The sequence below is a fragment of the Peromyscus leucopus genome, chromosome 6 (assembly GCF_004664715.2).
Source record: "Peromyscus leucopus breed LL Stock chromosome 6, UCI_PerLeu_2.1, whole genome shotgun sequence".
Classification (NCBI taxonomy): Eukaryota; Metazoa; Chordata; class Mammalia; order Rodentia; family Cricetidae; genus Peromyscus; species Peromyscus leucopus.
The window spans coordinates 72,630,235-72,650,426 of record NC_051068.1 but is presented as its reverse complement, the minus strand read 5'-3'; the positions used below and the strand labels follow the sequence as shown (position 1 = coordinate 72,650,426).

At 47.2% G+C, this 20,192-nt stretch overlaps 1 protein-coding gene across 1 annotated transcript; it reads right to left on the bottom strand.

Moving 5' to 3' along the window:
* Positions 1–663: 663 nt before the first annotated feature.
* On the bottom strand, positions 664–18,631 carry Reg4 (regenerating family member 4). Its single transcript, XM_028860923.2, has 6 exons — positions 18,555–18,631; positions 15,878–16,041; positions 8,751–8,845; positions 7,317–7,454; positions 4,834–4,939; positions 664–1,051 (listed from the first exon to the last, which is right to left on the bottom strand). The coding sequence occupies exons 2-6, from the start codon at positions 15,942–15,944 to the stop codon at positions 984–986; spliced, it is 474 nt and encodes a 157-aa protein (XP_028716756.1). The 5' UTR covers positions 15,945–16,041; positions 18,555–18,631; the 3' UTR covers positions 664–983.
* Between the last annotated feature and the right edge of the window lie 1,561 nt (positions 18,632–20,192).

Below are 20,192 nucleotides of genomic sequence, written 5' to 3'. Positions count from 1 at the left end.
CACTTTCCTTCTAATGGACCTGGTCAGAAGCACCACACCACAGAAAGTCCTACGTTCTTCTCCTACTGCCCTGCAGACTCCTGACCTAGGGTGTGGGGTGCATCTGTTTGACGGTTCGATTACTGCATTAGTGGAGCAAACAAGCTCTAAGGAAGCTCAAACTCTGAGCGCAGAGAAGGGAGCAAGGCCACACACAGAGCTTGACAGTGGCAGAGAAGAGGTGAGTCCCAGGGCCTCCGGGTCAGTCCACTGCACCACTTGTGACTGTCACCTCCCAGCCTAGGCCCAGAAGAACTCAGAATTAAGCACCACCTCCACTCAATCAACCTCGCTCCATTTACCTCTCTGCTCAATCCAAGTGCTGCTGGAGACCTAGGGGGCAGGGACAAGGAGGAGGGGGATGGACAGACATTCGGGAGTGTTTCTGGGTCTTACTTCGCCTCTCCCTTGCCATCAGTGCCACCCTGGCACTCAGCAGGCTCCTACACACACATACACCACTATCTAATGAAAGAATGTATGGTCCACTTCAGACTGGCAGGGACTCCACCCATGAACTTCATTCCGTGGCAAGAGGGTGAACAGCAGGGAAGTCGGGGGCGCGTATGGGCAACAGACGGAGGTCGCAGGTTGCAGGGGCCCAAGGGGACAGAAGCTCACTCTTGGCTATTTGTTTCTTGGCTCCAAAACTTTACTGGTATGACAAAGACCCAGTGGTCAGGAAGCACATTTCTACTTGTTGGAGACAGCCCAAGGGAAGAGGAATATTAGAAAGGATTGTAGAGTGAACACTGAGACCAGAAGCCACTGTCCCACCATGCTAAGATCTCTGAGACCGGAAGTCACTGTCCCACCATGCTAAGCCCTCTGAGCCTGACAGTTCGCTGCTGCGTTTACTCTCGGGGATAATGATTATATCAGCCACCAGGTGAGAGGGAGGACGAAGGAGCTTGCGCAAGGCTGGCAGACGCTTGATTCCTGCTCTATGGCTTGTACTTGCATAGGAAGTGCTGTCGCTCGTCACATCTGTTTTTGTCCCACTTTGAGAATTCTGTAAGGAAATAAACAGACACTTAAACCAAGCGAGTTCAGTACTGAATTTACCAGAATTATCTGTGTTGTTCTTGGAGTCCCGGACAAGGGCCGGCCGCAGTTATTTCCGGAGCCAATGTGGGTAGGATATGGTATTGTTTAGTCCAAACGGCCAGCAATTGCTAGCTGCCTAGCTGTCTAGATGTTGCTCTGTGGGTATTTTGTAGATATTCTTGATACTCAGATCAAAAGATATTGAATAAAGCGGGCCAGATGAAGGGCTTCCTGCAGCACAAGATTTTTCCCTTTAATTGCTCTGGACTCAGTCTTTCCACATCAACTTTTGCAGTAATTTTCAGCTCGCCCCCCGACCCAACAAATCTCCACTTCCCATTACTGGTTCTCTGGGGATCTCTGACTAACGCACACACCCACTTTCTCAAATCACGGTAGATGGTACAAACTCTGCCTCAGCACTTGGGAGGAAGCAGCATCTGATATAGACCCAGGGGAGGCTCCATTTGTGTGGTGCTTGGTTTATTTGTTGTTGTTGCTTATTAAGATTTATTTTTCAGTTTTATTTGTGTGTGTGTGTGTGTGTTGTGTGTGTGTGTGTGTGTGAGAGAGAGAGAGAGAGAGAGAGAGAGAGAGAGAGAGAGAGAGAGAGAGAGAGAGAGAGAGAGAGACAAAAGGGCATCAGGTCCCCTAGAGCTGGAGTTACAAGATGTTGTGAACTGCCCAACGTGAGTGCTGGACACCGAACTCCCACTCTCTGTAAGAGCAGCGGTTGCTCATAACTGCTGAACTCACTCGTTTTATGTCAACATGACCCATGCTAGAGTCATCAGAGAAGAGGGAGCCTCAACTGAAAAAATGTCTCCATAAGATCATGCTGTAGGCAAGCCTATAGGACATTCTCTTAATTAGTGATTCATGGGGAAGGGCCCAGTCCATTGTGGATGGAGCCCATCCCTGGGCTGGTGGTCCTGGCTTCTGTAAGAGGACAGGCTAAGCAAGTTATGATGAGCAAGCCAGTAAGCAGCACCCCTCCATGGCCTCTGCATCAATTTCTACCTCCAGGTTCCTGCCCTGCTTGAATTCCTGTCCTGACTTCCTTCCTTCCCCAACTTGCTATTGGTCATGGTGTTTCATCATAGCAGTAGAAACCCTAACTAAGACAACTGCTGAGCCAGCCCTCCAGCTCATTCTTTGTGTTTGACATGGTTGCATCAAGGACCTGGGGGTGGCTTTCCTAGACTCCACAGGCAAGCTCTGAGATGCTCCAAGTTTCTGAGAAGCTCCTTCAAAGACCTGCAAGCCTTTGTAGCCAGTCATGTCCCAACAATGGGTTACTCACTTAGAAAGAAGGACTGAGCCAGAAACCGGGGACCTTTTGGGGGGACTGAAATATATATTTGTAGGAGATGTCCAACTATTTCTGTCCTCAAAATGGAATTCCTCAGTCCTTGTCATCCTGGAGAGGTTGTGGCAGAATGCTCAGTTTCCCCCTAGCTGGTGTCTGCTTGGGTCTTAGCCTGCAGGTCTGAGCCTGTCACTTGCTCTTATTCCCCATACTCCAGAGACACAAAGGGTAGTCGTGCATATGTCCTAATTCAAGGGGCCTGTAGTTGGAGCACCAGAACATGATGAAATGGGGACCATAGGCTTGTTGAGTAATTCCTAGCATGGAACCAAGAGCATGGCGCAAGCCTGCTAGCCTGGAACCTGCCCTGCGGAACTCAGGTTGGCCGGCTGGACACGTGCTGTGTAGGGTCCTTTGGTACATCTACTGAGCCCAGAGAAGAGTTGGAAGAACAGCTTCAGGTGACTGAGTGGCTTACCCATGGGTGGCCACCTAGGCGGGTACCCATTCTAATCTCCTCCTGCCTGCCTCCCTCCCACAACACTAAAGAGGGAAGTGTTGTGAATGGAGGGGTGGGCAGTGTGGGCACACCCAACCCAGGCAGTGAGCTCAGCCCATAGATGAAGGCACTGTGTAAACATCAAGATGACAAGGGTTCTGCCTTCTCCCTTCCATAAGGAGACAATCTGAGGCACAGAGAAGGAAGAAGTCTGCGCCAGGACAGGCAGTTCAGCAAGATGGAGATGCCGTATTTCTACAAGGTCACACAGAACACAGAGCTCCTGCCCTTGACCCAAGCCAGACTGAACATAGCTTGTCTTTTTTCCTTCTTTCTTTTTCCTTGTAGCACTGAAGATTGAACCCAGGCCCTCAAAGACACTCGGCAATTGCTCTACTGATGAGCTATAGCCTCCGCTCTCTTCTCGCCTTTTTTTTTTTTTTTTAAATATTATAACGCAGGGTCTCATTACATTGCTCGGGCTAGCCTTGAACTCGCTCGGCAGTCCAGTCTGGCCTTGAACTTGATGAGGCTCCTGCCTCAACCTTCCAAGGACTGGGATTATAGGCCTGTGCTAGTGTGCAGTCCCCAAGTAAATAGTGGGTCACAAAACAGATGATGATACCCAGTAGAGAGCCCCAAAAGAATGACAAAGGGACACGAGGGACAAAATACCCAGCAGTCCTTCCTAAATAGCGAGGAAACGGGAACGGGTCCTGTCACAGAGAGCAGAGTTCATGCATGACTGTGCATAGACAAAAATTCATTCTACCGATACAAGATAGCACTGGGGTGGGGCGGGGGTGTCTCATGAAGATTCTCTCTTTAAGCTCTACCCTTCTCCAGCTTTTCACTAGCCCTGTACCTTTCCCTGGGCTTTTAACTAACTACCTAATTTGATGTGTCCCCCCGCCCCATGTGTGTGACCGACCTGTGAGCTTCCAGGGAATCTCCGCCTCCCATCTTCCGAGATCACACACGCACACTACCTTGTCCAGCCTTATGTGGGTTCTGGAGATTCAGTCTCAGATCTTCGCGCCTGCAAGCTTACTGCCCCTGAGCCACCTCCCCGACCCCCTGCTTTGGGTCTCCTTGTGTCTGAAGCCTGTGTTCTGATTGCCGGGAGCCGAAGCGAAGCCAAGCGAAGGGGAAGGGTGGGATAAAAAGACTCAGCCTCCCACTTCTCACGGTTGTGCCACAGGCTCCTTCAGGGTGGGATTCTGCTGACAGAACAGGACTTGAGGACTTCGTCCAGCGAGAAGCCCAGGACCATGGGGATGTCAGGGGCCTAGGGAAACATCTGGTCAACTGCTTCCCCAAAGCTGGTCTGGCTAAAAGGCAGATATGGAGGGCCTCATGCCAAGGGTCCAAGGGCCCCTGGAAGGTGTTCTGTTGGAACGTTCTTCAGTTATCTTTGTGGCTTCCAGTCTCTTTTCTAACATAGTTTCTACTACAATGTAAACAAAATGTCCACCTTTTCCCCTGTTGACTCTGGTGGTGGTCTTCTCACTGCCTCCTGAGGCAGCTCACTGTGGTTTGCACGGTGCTAACTGTTCACAGCCGCCTTGTTTTAGTAGTTCAAACCTATGGCTTTGCCTGTGCTCTGCCTAACTTGCCTTTCAAAGCAGCAGTGTGGGCTCTGCTGGCCTGAGAGATTCCCCTCTCCAGCTGTTTGCCTCTGATGCCTCTGTCATAGTCTGGTGCCTCATGCCCCCTTCCATTGCTGTTAAAAAGTTCCTTCCATTGATTTGGCAAAGACTGCTGAATGGGCGCAGATGGATGAAGGTTCATAGACTGTGTGTCAAGGTCACCGTCCTGTAAGCAGTGTTGCTGAGTGAAAGCGGCATTGGGAAGCAGGACAAGGATGTCCCTTTTGCTCTTAATGGGTTAAAGGACAGATCTGCAGCTTGGAGGGAGGGAAGGGGTACAGGGAACTTACTATTCTTGGGGTTCAGCTCAGCACAGTGCCTGGCTTCACTCTTCGTCGTGGGATTCCAGGCATCGTACACCTGTGTAGACCCATCAATCCATTGCCAAAGCTGATTCTGCAATGACAGGAAATGGAGGGAATGTGCAACTCAGTCAGACCACCCTCCCACAGCCACATCAGGCCCGTAGTCCAGTGAAATGGGCTTTCATGGGGCAAAGCATATAATGTCTGAAGAATCAAAATTAGGAAAGTCACCCCACTCAGTGATAGAGGAAAACGTCACTAATGTTTTAGCATATTTACTTCTGATGGAACCCGATTATCAATGTACTAAAAATACTGTACTCTTTAGAATACATATGTTCAAGTCTTTCATGTTGTTTTCTAAACCCTTATTTAACACAAGGATGTACCATAGTCTGCTGTGGGATGGTCTGTATGTCAAATTACTCTGATTGGTCAATAAATAAAACACTGATTGGCCAGTGGCTAGGCAGGAGGTATAGGCGGGACTAACAGAGAGGAGAAAAGAAAGAACAGGAAGGCAGAGGGAATCACTGCCAGCTGCTGCCATGACAAACAGCATGTGAAGATGCTGGTAAGCCACGAGCCATGTGGCAAGGTATAGATTTATGAAAATGGATTAATTTAAGCCGTAAGAACAGTTAGCAGGAAGCCTGCCATGGCCATACAGTTTGTAAGCAATATAAGTCTCTGTGTTTACTTGGTTGGGTCTGAGCAGCTGTGGGACTGGCGGGTGACAAAGATTTGTCCTGACTGTGGGCAAGGCAGGAAAACTCTAGTTACAATAGTCTACCTTAATAATCTTCTATTGACTACTGAATATTTTGTTCCCAATTACCAATTACTATGAAAGACACTGCTGTGACTAATTTTGTTGAAAATCATTCTGTATTCTCAAAATTATCTCCTTTAATATATTCCAGAATCAGAATTGTGAGTCAAACAATGTGACTGTTTTGAGGTTATCAGTATCCATTAACAAAGTACTTTCCAAAAACTGCCCACTTGTACAAATTTACGTGCTCACTGACTAGGTACAAGGACCATTTTTCTACACCCTCAAGATATTATTCATGATATAAGGAAAAATGTTGATAATCTAGGTCAAATGATATCATTTTAGTTTGCATTTCCTTGATTATTAGCGATAGAGTACAGTTTTAGAACATGTGTTTGTCGTTTGTGTCTCCTAGTCACACATGTAAAAAAAAAAAATCAAAGTATAAAAGCATCTCACAGAAATAGATGTAAATATATAGCATGTCTCTGAAAGCAGAGCTTTAATTGGCAACAAAGTAAATACATAAAAAAATGAAACAGTTGGCCAGATGTGGTTGGCACAGGCCTTTAATCCTAGCACTGGGGAGGAAGAGGCAGGAAGATCTCTGTGATTTCGAGGCCAGCCTGGTTCATGTAGGGAGTTCCAGGTCAGTAAGCTGTGACACTCTTGTCTCAAAAAGTGGAGGAGCTGGAGAGACGGCTCAGCTGTTAAAAGTATTTGTTGCTTTTACTGAGGACCAGGCTTGGTTCCCAGCATCCACATGGCAGTTCACAACCATGTTACCCCAGTTCCAGGGTACCTGATACCTTCTTATGGCCTCCCCAGGTACCAGGCACACACTTACATGTGGGTACATACTCATACATAGACAGTAAAAATATAAAAAATATTTTAAAAGTAAAAATTGTGCAAGTCAAATAAAGAACACTTAAAACAGATAACTGAGTATCTGGTATATATTATATAGCGAAACAAAAACAAAAAGCAATCACTTGGTTTTCTGCAATACTCAAAAGACAAAGTGTGATTTGATTCCTAGGCAAGTACTGAAGGGTGACTCCATGTTCATGGAATAAGATATCTAAGCATTGGTGTCTCCAGCTACATCATCGGGATCAGGAAGCAGGCCTTTCCCTCCTGTGACCCCATTTCCATTAGGTAGAGACACCCCACCCCAAATCCATAAATCCCAACGTGCCGTGGTACTTCTCATCGTCCAGTGCTGAGGGAGAGGACAGCAAGGATCCAGAGGAAAGAATTATGAACGATTTTAAAAAAAGTGACAGAATCTCAGAAAAAGGTGAGCTGGAAGTTCTTATCTTCAATCAAGACCTAAAGGCAATGAAATTACTCTGAATCTTCTAGAAGATTGGCTTGCATGCTTTCTCTCTCCCACACTGTCTCTCTCTCCTTTTTGGGGACGGTTCTAAAACATTGGTAATTTTTGTGTCTGAAGATCTAGGAGGACATTAACTCAAAGTTCCACAAAACAGAGCTGTTTAAATTATTTCTTCTACCGAGGGAAAGAATGGGGTCCCTGACCTTCAGGCCTTGTTTTTGATCATTGGAGGTGCTTGGCTGAAGGGCTACTACTTTCGTCCTGTTTGTAGGCCAGGAGGCCACTTCTCAGGAAAGGGTTAGCATCTTGGGTTTTCCAAGAGGCTCTATGAGCTAAACATGGGCTTACCTTCTTTGGGTCATGCAGGCCAATCCACACAGGCAGGTTTCTTTGATAGCCAAATATGAACCTTGCTATGACTTGGCCTTCCTTTTTATTCAAGATGGATGCCAGATGGGATCCATGTCCATATGACTGACACTTCAGCTGCAAGGAGAGTTCCCATTATTGATGTCATGAGTATACAGCTCTCTCCTTGAAGCCCTGGTGTGCCAAGCAGGATGGATTGTCTGCCCCCCGCTCCCCGCCCCCCACCCCCCCAACAGGGATCTAAACCCCACAGTGTCAGGTCTTAGGAAGCAAAAGCTCAAGGCCAGGGCAGGAGATTTAGGGCCAGAGGAAGTAGACGGAGTCCCAGGGACCTCCACAAGTCATTTCACCTCTCTGAGGCACAATTTCCTAGTAATTACAGAATCTGGGGTTGTCTCGCTCCCTCCTCTCCCCAACCTCTTGCTCACTCCATCTTTCTTCTCGCTCTCTGTCTGACCCCAGTTATTCAGGTCTCCACTCAATAAGGCATTTCATTCCCTGAATTTTCTTTGCTACTTCTCTTGGTCTAATCAAAAGGAAATCACTTTTGCTTGCACTGAAATGAAATTTTCTGTTTAGCTGTTACAACCACACAGGTCTTCCACGTGTCACTTGTCTGTTGAGGGCAAGTATCCCCATGTCGTCAAGGCTGGCCTCAAACTAGTCATGACCTCCTATCTCAGCTCCCAAGAGATAGGGTTGCAGGAATATTCCACCATGCCCCATTCTCACAGTTTTGGAAGTCAGGGAACACAGCCCGATACTCACTAGGTATCACATGGTGAGTACGCCACCCTCGTTCCTTCCCTTCCTTTGTGAGTAACACACAGGACACTTGAGACCACTCTAGGCTTGGATCATGCCACATTGCATCTCTATGTGCTAATCTGTCACAAGCTGGAGAGACAACATCAATTCTCCACTTACTTGGACTGGCTATTTAGATATTTGGAAATGTCCTACACATCGCTGGGAAGAATAAAATCCAGGCATGTGCGTGTTGTGTCAAGCGAGGACACCTCTCATTTCTATTTCTTGGCTTTTTGCCTAGTGTTCCTGAGACCCGTTTCAGGCATTTCCACGTCACGCTCTCTGGTAAGTCTCATAGGGGAATTCAGTTATTCTTTGCACAAGTCTCTCAACTCTTCATGCTCCTTTGATATGTGTATTTCTGGCTTTCTGAGAGCCATGGCTGCTTCCTACTCCATGAAGCCCACTGAGGGTCTGAACACACAGCATCTACATCATCAATGCTCACAAAATTGAAGGAGACGAGCACATCCCCCCTCCATTTTAACCACAAGGCTTCTTCTCCTTGGGTCCCAGGAAGAACCCTTGACTTTAAGTCAAATATGATCTGCAGCTCTGGCTGACCCCTTTCTCTAAAAGAAACCAACAGCTCCAACTTCTCACCTCAGCCTGAGACCAGCTTCTCAGCTTCCGGAAGTATCCATAGCAATGGGACTTGTAGAGAAACCATCCTGGACGACAGCTGGGTCTCAAGACAGCTGTACAGAAACAAAAGGCGGTTACAGATTGTGATGTCACAAAACTCGGTGTGATGATAAGACACATCATACTTGTTTTTAATTTGGAATGCCTTAAAGCAAAGGAAGAGTCCATTTTAGAAGGACCTTGCTGCACTACTAAAAATATATATACTGTGTGGGGCTAGGGATCTAGGTAAATCGGTGGAATGCCTGCCTTGCACACACAAATCCCTGAGTTTGAGTCTCAGCACTGTGTACGCCAGGTGTGGTGTGCATGTCTGTAATCCTAACACTCAGATGAGGAAGTAGTAGAAGAATCAGGAATTCAAAGCCATCCTTGGCTATATAGTGAGTTTGAGGATAGCCAGGGTTATATGAGACTCATCTCAAAACACACACACACACACACACACACACACACACACACAGAGAGAGAGAGAGAGAGAGAGAGAGAGAGAGAGAGAGAGAGAGAGAGAGAGAACAGACAGAGAAACAGAAAAACAGAAAGAGAGAACAAACAAAATTAAACCCCAAATTTTTATTATTACTCTTCTCCCAGCCTTCATCAAAGGACCTTTTACCAGAGGACTATTTACTGGGACGGGGGAATCAAGCTTTCTGGGAGTACTGAGCACTGAACCACACTCTGAACCAACAGTAATTCCAAGAAACCCAAATATGACCGTGGCCCAGCTGTCAGAGAAGGAATGAAGGCGCTTGTGGAGCCATTGGAGTTTTGGGTCACAATGTGTGTTCTGGAGGGTCAACGCCACTCAACTGTTACCATTCCCCTAGATCTGGGTGCGTAACTGCAGTAGACAAATTCCAGCAACCGGCAGAAGGACACAGCAGGGCTTCGCGGAGTGGACAGATGTAGACTGGGAGTCAGGGGCATTGTTAGGAGAAAGAGCCTCTTTGGAAGAGAGTGGGATACACGGCAACCGGGCTGAAATGTAATCACGGTGGGCTGTGCATAAACAGCGAGGAGAGGGGACTATTAATATTTCAGAGAAAAGGAATGGGCTGGGCAGAGGCACGAAGGCGGGACTGTGCCTGGTGTGTGCAGAAATAGCAAGCCCCTAAGTTTGTCTTGAGTACAGGGGATCTGTAGGACAACATGGGCAACAGGAATGGGAGAGGCCTGCAGCAAAGGAGGCTGTGACTCAGGGAGGCTCGGGCTGGCTACTGGCCAGCTGGCAAGTGCCTCTGTACCGGAGCTGGAAGCTGAGAAAGCAGAGATGAGTGGAACAGCAGAGGGACTAGTGACCCAGGGGACGCCAGACTAGCAGCCTGAGCCCTGGGACAATGTGGCTGCACACCTGCACTCTAGCCCAGTGCTAAGGTCTCTCCCGGGTCAGATGGCTGTGTGTCACTTATTTACTTGACTCTTTGTACTGTTTCATCTACTGCCTCTAACTCTCCAGAGCTTCCACACTGATTTCAGATAAGCTCCCTGCTCCTTAGTGGTCCCTCCCCCTCCCTCCCTCTTTTCCTCTTCCTCTGCCCCCCCTCCCCTGACACCTCATGTATCCCAGACTGGCCTTAAACTCACTATGTAGGGAAGGATGACTGAGCTTCTGATTCTCCTGCCTCTGAGATCACAGGCATGCATGGCCATCATTCTTGGTTTTACAAAGCAGTGGGGGATCAAACCCAGGGTTTCATGCATGTTAGATGCACCCTCTACCAACTGGGCCATGCTGCTAGCCCTTACGCCTTTCTCAGCTCAATCTCCTTGCCCCGTCTAGCCGCATCCTCCCAGGCACCAGTCCCAGCTGATTTGGAACACAGTGCTTCTTACAGATCTAGATCTATTGCGCGTATGATTGAATCTGTGAATGATGGATAATCACTAACCAAGCTAAGTAATGGAAGGGAAACATATTAATTATTTTTCTTATTGTGAAAAAAAGCAACTGGAAGAGGAAAGGGTTTGCTCTGGCTTGTAGTTTGAGGGGATACAGTCCTTCAAAGCAGGAAAGGCCAGGCATCAGGAACACGATGTAAGTGGTTATGCTACATCTCCAAGCAGGAACCAGAGTGAGGTGGACACTAGTACTCAGCTGATTTTCTTGTTTTGTATTCAGTCCAGGACTCCAGCTCACAGGATGGTGCTGTCCACGTTTAGGCTAAATCTCCCTTCTGAAGTTAACCCTCTCTGGATAAACCCAAAGGTGTGTCTCCTAGGTGACTCCAAGTTTAGTTGACAATGTAGAATAACTGTCACAAAAGGGCTCTGAGGATGACCTGAAACAGACTGATACCAAGCAACAAAGATCCTCATTTATTTCTACTGTTAGAAGAAGAAACACACTTTTACATTAAGTAAAAGGAAAATGTTTATTCCACTGCGACCCTGGCTGTAGCCACCATTGCCAGCCTGGCCCGTGCTGGGCATCAGGCTAAGCAGTTTACTCAGCCTTTATTTTTATCAAAATAATTCAGGAAGATGAAACAGGATGAAATGGTAACCTGGCAAAAAGTCTCACACCGGAAAATAGAAAAGCTACACTTTAGATTCAGTTTTACCACCTAAAAAACCCATGTTCTACCAGGAACCCTTCCGACCTTTGATTTATGAATATGCAAAAATGAGAAATTAGAAACTTAGCAACAAATGATTACAGAGTTAAAAAGCAAAGGAAATCTTAATTTTTGAATCTGACACTAAATATTTTTCTTTTTCTTTAAAAAAAAAAGTTATTGAAAGAGTGTCTTGTTATGTAGCCCAGGCTGGATTTCAACAGATGTTCCCGATTCAACTTTCTGTGTGCTAAGATTATAGGAAGGCGCTAAAGCCTGAGGAACCAAACCTTTGTTGTTGTTGTTTTGTTTTAGACCATAGAAATTGAATTGTGAACACAATGACTTTGGAAACCAAAGCTTTTTAAGGAGCTTTGTGCTTTGTGTTGGCTAGTTTTATGCCAACTTCCTAGTTTTATGTCAACTTTATGACTTAAGCTAGAGTCATCATAGAAGAAGGAGGGAGCCTCAGTTGAAAAACTGCCTCCATAAGATTAGGCTGTAGGCAAACATTTTCTTTTTCTTTCTTTTTTTCTTTTGGTTTTTCGAGACAGGGTTTCTCTGTAGCTTTGGAGTCTGTCCTGGACTAGCTCTGTAGACCAGTCTGGCCTCGAACTCACAGAGATCTGGCTGGCTCTGCCTCCCAAGTGCTGGGATTAAAGGCGTGCGCCACCACCGCTTGGCTTGCAAATGTTTTTCTTAATTAGTGATTGATGTGAGAGGGCCCAGCCCATTGTGGGTGGTACCATCCCTGGGCTGATGATGGTCCTGGGTTCTGTTAGAAAGCAGGCTGAGAAAGTCATGTGGAGCAAGCCAGTGAGCAGCACCCCTCCATGGCCTCTGCATCAGCTCCTGCCTCCAGGTTCCTGCCCTGACCTCCTTCAGTGATGGACCACGATGTGAAAGTGTGAGCCAAATAAACCCTTTCCTCCCCATCTTGCCTTTGGTCATGGTGTTTTGTCACAGCAATAGTGAACCCCAACTAGGGCAAGGCTGATCATCAGTTACTGTTCTGAAAAAGCTGAGTAGTGAAATGGGCCCACGTCGGGAAGGACCGTCAACACAGCATTGGGAAGGGGTATAGTTTCCAAACCAATGAAATGTCCCCGTAGGCTCCTGTGTCTGAGCGCTGGTGGCGTTGTTTTAAAAGCCTGTAGAACTTTTAGGAGGTGGCGCTTCACTGGAGGAAGTGGATCCCTAGGGGCGGGCCTTGGGTGGCCCAGCCTCACGACTTGTCAACTCTATTCTTCCTGGCCATCTGACCACTTCGCCCTCCCGCCACCACACCTTCCCCATGGCGGCGGACGGTATCTTTCAAACTGTATGCCCAAAGAAACGCTTCCTTCCCCCGAGCTGCAATGAGAAAAGTAACTAACACAGGTGGCATACCTTTTAACCCAATGCTGCTGAGAATGTGCAGGAAGAGAGGCAGCAGAAGCCAAAAATCTCCAACCCTAAGTGTGAGGACCTGGGGGCTGGATACACCACTGGACACACCACTGGACAATCGTGTAAAGGCACCTGCAACTGAGTGTAAGTACCAGAGCCCTGAGGACACTGCTCCCGCACAATTCACTTGGTTCTCTCGTGTGACCTGTAGCGAATCGGCCTGATATTCTGTGGGCAAACACACGGGGAAGATTCTCTTCCACCACGGCATTCGCTTCCCCTGGCGTGAGGTCACAAGAACAGCCATCTTGGGGCACAGCTGAGGATCCAGTGGGGTCAGAGTGTAGAGACCTAAGATCAGGATGCCTCCAGCCAGGCAGTCCACACTGCCTCTCCCACCAGGTTCTCTGCTCCTCCGCGTCTGCGTCTGCGTCGATCTCTCTGTCTTTTCGATTCCTCTCTCTCTTTTGCTTTTCTCCCTGCCTTTGTCTGCCACTCTTGGCCCCTCTGCCTCGCATTCTCCCCTCCCCTCTGCCCCTCCCCGTCCTTTCTCACCTTAGCCCAGCCTTCTCGCAGGTACCGACATGCGCCCCCTGGTGGCAACATCTCAGCCGCTGGAAATGCTTCTGAGGTCCTGAGCTGTAATGCTTTCTACCATGCCACACATTTACCCCTCACTCCTTGGTACCAGGTCCTGCTCCGGGCAGTTTTACTAATACTCTAGAACCCACCCCACCCCTCATTAAGTAGTTCCTGATATTACCACCACGTCACAGACGTGGGGGAAAAAAAGGCAGAAAGAAGTTGTTGTGCCTCACACTCCCACAGCAAACAAGAAAGAGCTAAGATGTGACCTAGACAGTGTGGCTCCAGCCATCTTAGCCATGGTCAAGCTACACTGAAAACAAACAAACACATAAATAAAAGCACCACAAACCACTCACATTTACTCATAGTTAACAGCCAGACTCTCCCGGAGAGATGAGTATGGTCACTGGAGAGAAGAGAATGGTTACTAGCCAGGAGTGTAGTGGGACCTGGGGCAAGGCCCTGTTGTCTCAGCAGCCCAGAATCTTTCACATCTCTACCCAAAGTGCCAACATTCCTCATGGGGTGACAAGAAGGGACAGGTCCTAGCATCCAGCCTCCCTGGCTCTCTAGTGGTCCCTCCCAATCTCTTCTAACTCTGGTTCCGTGTCTGCACAATGAACTAGCAGTACATACTTCCCCACAGGGTTGCTTGGAGGGTTAGTGGGATAACGCATACATAATGCATACACAGTGGTGAGCACGCTGCCTACCTAGCACACAGCAATGGTTGAATGCACTACAGTTTTCTTCTATGATACGGGGATTGGTATGTCGAGCTACACCCTAACTCGTGCCTTTTTTTTTTTTTTTTTAAACCCAAGACAGGGTCTGTTTAAGCTTCTAAGACTGGCCTTGAACTCTGTGTTGGAGGCAGGTCAGGGCTCTGAGATCATTCTGCTCCGTTCTCCTGAGTAGCCAGGATTCCAGGCATGCATCTTCAGACTCAGGTAGAATTATAACTTTTAAAAACCATCGCCATTATTACGATAACGAGGTGGAATATCACTGAAAACACTAACCAGATGTAGTTCCCATTGTCTCTAAATGTTTCCCTGTTTCTCCTCATTGAGTCACAGACAGCCACAGCCAGGGCAAGAAACCATTGAGGGAACAACAGAGTTATGATCTTGGCCATCAGCCTCTGTTGTAAGAGAAAATCAATTTCTAATTCTCTGAATCTCCTCTAAATGCAGGATTAGACTTTTTCCATAAGCTGTTGTGTAAAGAATATATGGGATCTGTCTTAAGCACGGTTCTCAGGAATGTAACAATCAACAGAAAGCTTTTCTACAGCTGGGAAGAAGATCTGTCTGGAAAAGAGCCATGAAAGAACCCATGGTATATGTTTTGGCTCTGTCTACTCCTGGAGAGAGAACCAAAGAGATTAGTGAAGTCCTGGGAAACAGTTGAAGAGTCATATCTTATTCTTCAGAACATAGTCAGGGTAAATGCCAAGCCCTTAAGGGACACCAGAGGTCAGGGCAGCCCCAAAGCTGCATATAGGAACAGCTGGAAGGCAGCTCAGCAGGGGCTGGGATAGCTCCTGGCATTCTGAACATTCTTGCAGGGTGCAGAAATGGTTGAATTCCTGGGTCCTGAGCAACCATAAATGGTGAGAGAACTGGTGGCTAGAGGCAGATGAGGAGTTGGGGGCAGTGAGTACCATACAAAGCCGTGTCAAGAGCAGGCTATGGCCAGGACCACAGCCTTCAATGGATGACCCCAAAGCACTATTTCTCCTGACTCCTCACCTTGGCCAAGCCCATTCAAGAAGTTTTAGGCCTCAATGGATCTTTTGGTGGCCTCTTTTCTCAAGAGAGGTGATGCTCAAGCAAGCAATTCTTACACTGCCACCTCCACCTCCCAGCGAGGCTATGAAGGACTGTGGGAGATGTCCAAGACTCGGAGCTGGCCAGAGCACCACATAGGCTGGCGGTGTGACATTTGGCAAATCTGTCTTTCTCTGCTCTCATTTTCCTCATTGATTCAACAGAGCAGTTACGTCAGAGGAGCCCACATTTCATCTCCTTCCAGTTCTAATATTCCACGGTATTTTTTTTTTCTCAGCATCCTTAAACTTTCCTTGTCCTGTTTCCTCTACTGTAGATCCTATACTGTCACTGGCCCGCTCCCTGTCCTTGGTGATTATTCTATGAGTGTGCAATGGCCACCTCTGCAACTAGGTTTGCAGGTCCCTGGTAAACTAGACCTTGTAATATGCTCAACTAAGAGAACAGTGCATATATGTTTAGACATTGTGATTATAGATCTCAGCTCCAGACAGTCTGATGCCTGTCAGGCTCTTTAAACAGTCTCTCCATCACTCACAACAAACTTGCAAAATGTATTCCACGATCCACAATTTAAGTATGGCTTACAACCATCTTGGGGTGGCTTTATTTGACTGTAGAGCCTTTGACAAGTCACAAGATTTTTCCTTCTTTGATATTTCCTCCCTGAAACACCTGAGGAGGTGAGGGGGTGGGGTGATGTGTGTACTCCGTGTTTGCTGGCTGTGACTGCCTTCCCATAAGTGACTGAACTCACCACTCAGGACTTCAGGTCCAGTTACACAGCTCATCAGGAGGAACAGCCAAACACCTTTGGGAACCATCTTTGTCTTTCCCTGGAGATGACACTTCGATGCGTTAATTCCAAGGCCCTCAGAGCTCTTTCCAGTTTGCCCTTAAAGTCTCTGGTATCTCTTAGATCTGCAATTTGGACCAGAGAGAAGGATGCTGGAATTGAGATATCACAAATCTAAAGTAGATTTCCAAGTAGATGCAACTTTTACAATGAAGATAATCTCAAGGTTAACATAGAGATGTTGAGCATTTAATTTATGAGATTTTATTCTAACCTTCAAGCCCCCCCCTGCCCCCCAGAACCAATGTCAGAGCCCTAACTCCAGCAGGCAGAAGTGCTTAGCAGTCTGAGTAGATAGTTTGGGAACCACACCATGAAGATTTTCTGTTATCTCCAGGAGAGACAGCAGAGGGCGACCTGGGCACATTTCCTCCCCGGTGATAACGGGGCCTTCTGAAGTCCCAGAAATGTAACAGAGTGGTTCCAGTACTGAGATTTCTTTTAAGGTTGAAGGTAAAGTAAACAGATGGCCCACATACAGTTAGAGAGAAGAAGCCTGGGGTTTTCAAGGCCTGGGTCATTTGCTCTGTGTCACCGGCTGCAACTAGATCTGAGTCCTTAACCCTGCTGATATCACTTTAAATAAAAAGCTTTGCTAGTCTCCCCCTTCATTGTCAAAAAACCCACGAATCATTAAAATATCAACATAGACCAAGAACTGGGAAGTGAGCCCATGTCCCAGAGATAAGCCGTTCAGTGAAGAGCGTACAGACCCCTTCCTAGGCACCGAGTATAGTTTTACGTCAATTAAAGTCAATTAAATCACACTGCCTTGTAACCCGGCTGCTCCTCAGACACAGACCAGCCACAGAGGATGTTCTTGCAGTCACGGTTTTTTGTTCATTTTCTCTTCTCTGTTTGGTATGAACTCACTCATTCTGCTAAGTCCGTCGTCGTTTTGAACCCCCGGCTGCTGAAAGGCTCGCCTACCCATCCTATTGGTAGAACTCAAGGCTGTTGCCCTCGTATCTCATGAAAATAAGTTTGTCAAAAAATATTGTTTACTAAGTTTGGTATTTCGAAAGAAATAGCTGCTCGTCCCTAAAGGCTGCCAATGAAGTGGGGCATCTTTTTATATATCATGTTTACAATTTCTTATGTGAATTATCAGTTTATAGCTTTGGACATTTTTCTATTTTGTTGTTCTCTTTTAATGACTGGTGAGACTGTTTGTGTGTATTTATGCCTCCCATTGGGGTACTAAAAGTACTTCTGAGTTCATATTTTTCTCTCATCTCTTTCTCTCTATTTTTTTACAATTCTGAAGGACTTCAACTGTAGGGCCAACATAACGCCCCAAGACTCCCCTTGTTTTTGCTTCCTCACAGGAATCCCTACCCCTCTGCCTACCACATTCAACAAGCCCTGAGCTATGGGCCTCACTGGATCTTTCAGTGGCCTCTTGACAGGAGTGATGTTCAAGTTTTAAAAACGCCTTTGTCGTGTGCACGGTCGTCTCCTTTATAATCTTTGGAATGTCCACGACAAACAGTAGCCACCGCCATGGCATGAGGTTAAAACAGGCATCCACATGCCTTTTCATTCTTACCTAAGCTTTATGGTAATTCTAAACCCTAGTAGCTTTTCAGAAATAACAGGAAAATGAAGGCTGCCTCCCGAGTGCTGGGATTAGAGGCGTGCGCCACCACTGCCCGGCATCATTGAATTCTTATTTAACCATGCTTTCTGATCAGAACACAAACAATGAAATCCCAAATAATCTATGACCCAGGAGGGCTGATACAATAGGATATCTACACTGGAGACTTCTGGAAACTCTAATTTGCAGCCCCATGAGCACTTGGGTCTGGCAGTAACAGAGGGGGCATCATCTCTCCTGTTCTATTTGCTTTTATTTTTTTAAATTATCGCACAAACCCTGCACTTCTTTGCTGAATGTTCCTTTCAAAAAGAATGTCAAGGTCCTGAAACCCTTTGAAATGCAAATGGCTGGCGCTCAACAGTCAGACTGACTGGCTGGAGGAGTGGAGGCCAGCATTTCTTTCCTTACTCTAAATGGATTTGAGACGTCATCTCATTTGACTACCTCTCCATAACTACACTGCACTGCAAGTGTCAGTGACGTGTTTTGCTGACGTGTATGCTCACTGTATTCTGTAACCTTCCCTTAGTTTCACGGCTACCAGTCCACAGAGCCACCACGGAACCCAGCACACCTGGCTGCCGAAGCCAACTCTCTTTCAGCCAGAGCAGAGAGAAAACAACCCAGGGCTCAGGCGAGGGCTTGCTTGCTGTGCAAGCCTGTCGACCCGAGTTCCATCCCGGAGACCCATGTAAAGATGGAAGGAGAGAACTCCGCAGAGATGTTCCCTAACATCCGCTTGCCACGCACGCATGCATGCGCTCATGCCACGCACGCATGCGCAAACACCCACTCAGCAATTCATGTTGGTGAAGAGGATGCTCAAAATAAAGAATTTAAATCGAACGTCACTACAACAAAGACCCCAGCCGAAGCAACAGAGCTGTGACTTGTAATTTCTGACCCACTGAGGAGCTGGCAGAGAATAACAGGTGTTCACAGAAAGCCCTCTGTCCCCGCCGCAGGGAGGATTACCTGGTTGGAACCAACACTCTGAGAACTCTGCCTTCTTCAGCCTGAGTGGTCCCAGGCTCCTGCGGCTTTATACTTTCTTGCCTCAGGATGTAATGACCTGTTGAAGTCACGAGTTATTTACGCTTATCTACAGTCAAATAATCACGCTTATCTACAGTCAAAAAATGAGCTGGTCGAGTGATAGCTTTAGAATGGACACAGAGTGAGCTTTGTCTAGCCAAGAGCAGAACCTCTCCCTGTGTGCAAACAAAATCTTTTATGTCCACGTTATTAAAATTAACAGTATCCTGTAGTCTGAGAACTGCCCTTTTCCTCTCCCATCTCTTCACTTAGCTGTGCTCGGCTCTGTTTTGTAGTTTACCTTTCCTTTCTGTCTCTTTGTGTTGTAGGTGACCTTTATCTACCTTCCGTTCTTTTCTGGAAAGATGTTCTGCTTTGAAGAGTTAGATTTCTATCCTTGCAGAAAAGATTTGACTTTAGGTTCTGACTGAAGACCACATAGGCGCTTCTCCCCAAGTGCCTGTTTCCACCTCCCAGCATGCATCACGGTCCTTAGAAACACCCCCCCCACCCTCCCACCTTCTCCACCCACCCCCCTCTCCCTCCACCCCCCACCCCGTTTGCCTTTCTCCTGCGGAACGGAAGGCACTAAAATCTTGTGCACACAAATTATGGAAAATAGCTTACACTGATAGAATATTTTATAGCAAATTCCTTCTCACATCACCAAATGCCCTATGGGCAGCTAGGACAGGCTTCTCCCATGCACAGTTAAGAAGCCCAGTTGTGGGGCCCCCGGAGAGCTGGCTCAGTGATTAAGAGCACTCGCTGTTTTCCCAGGGGCCTAGAACAGTTCTTTGCACCCATGTGAGGCAGCTCACGACCATCTAAAACCACAGTGCCGGAGGATCTGAGGCCTCTGGTCTCCGCAGGCACCTGCCCTCATGTGCACACACCCACATGCAGACACACATACCTACATGTAATTAAAAATAATAAAAATAAACCTTAGGGAAAAAAATAAAAGAAACGTAATATCAAGAGAGCAGTGATCTGCCGGGTTCTCAAGGCTTATCTGTGGTGTGTGGAGAACTCTGGCTTCCTCACTCTAATCTAGATTTCTTTGCTAAATTCACAATTGTTTTGGGGGAAAAAAGAGCTATGTATAGATGACGTTAGGTTTGTTTTTTCTGTGAAGAGGATAAGGGATTGATTTGTGTTGTGGGTGCCAGAGATTGCTCATCTCAAATTACAGAGTCAGCTCTGTAAAGGCCCGTGGGTCTGAAAAGGGCCACAGTGATGCTCAACTCTTACTGCAGAGAAGGGCTGTGGCTAGTGTAGTTGAGTGGTAGTCATAGGGAAGTCAGGGCTCTCTGCGCCAAGCCTAGGTTGCTTTCTAGATGCTGCTCTGCCTCTCATTGGGTTTCCCCAGCCTGTGTGTAAATCCACCAAGGTTTCCCCAGCTCACCTCCTCCGGTGACTGGTCCCCTCTGATCGGGTCTGGCTGATTTGGGGTTTGAGTTCTGGTCCCCTCTCACTATAAGGCACTGGTCATTAGCCGGGCGGTGCTGGCCCACACCTTTAATCCCAGCACTCGGCAGGCAGAGCCAAGTAGAGCTCTGTGAGTTGGAGGCCAGC

Bases quoted from the DNA above. Each gene is read 5' to 3' on its own strand.
- Reg4 (XM_028860923.2), bottom strand. From the start codon at position 15,944: ATGGTTCCCAAAGGTGTTTGGCTGTTCCTCCTGATGAGCTGTGTAACT. The intron at 8,846-15,877 runs GTGAGTTCAGTC...GTTTCTGTACAG, and splicing joins TGGACCTGAAGTCCTGAGTG to CTGTCTTGAGACCCAGCTGT. The intron at 1,052-4,833 runs GTAAGTTCCCTG...ATTTCCTTACAG, and splicing joins TGAGCTGAACCCCAAGAATA to AATTCTCAAAGTGGGACAAA.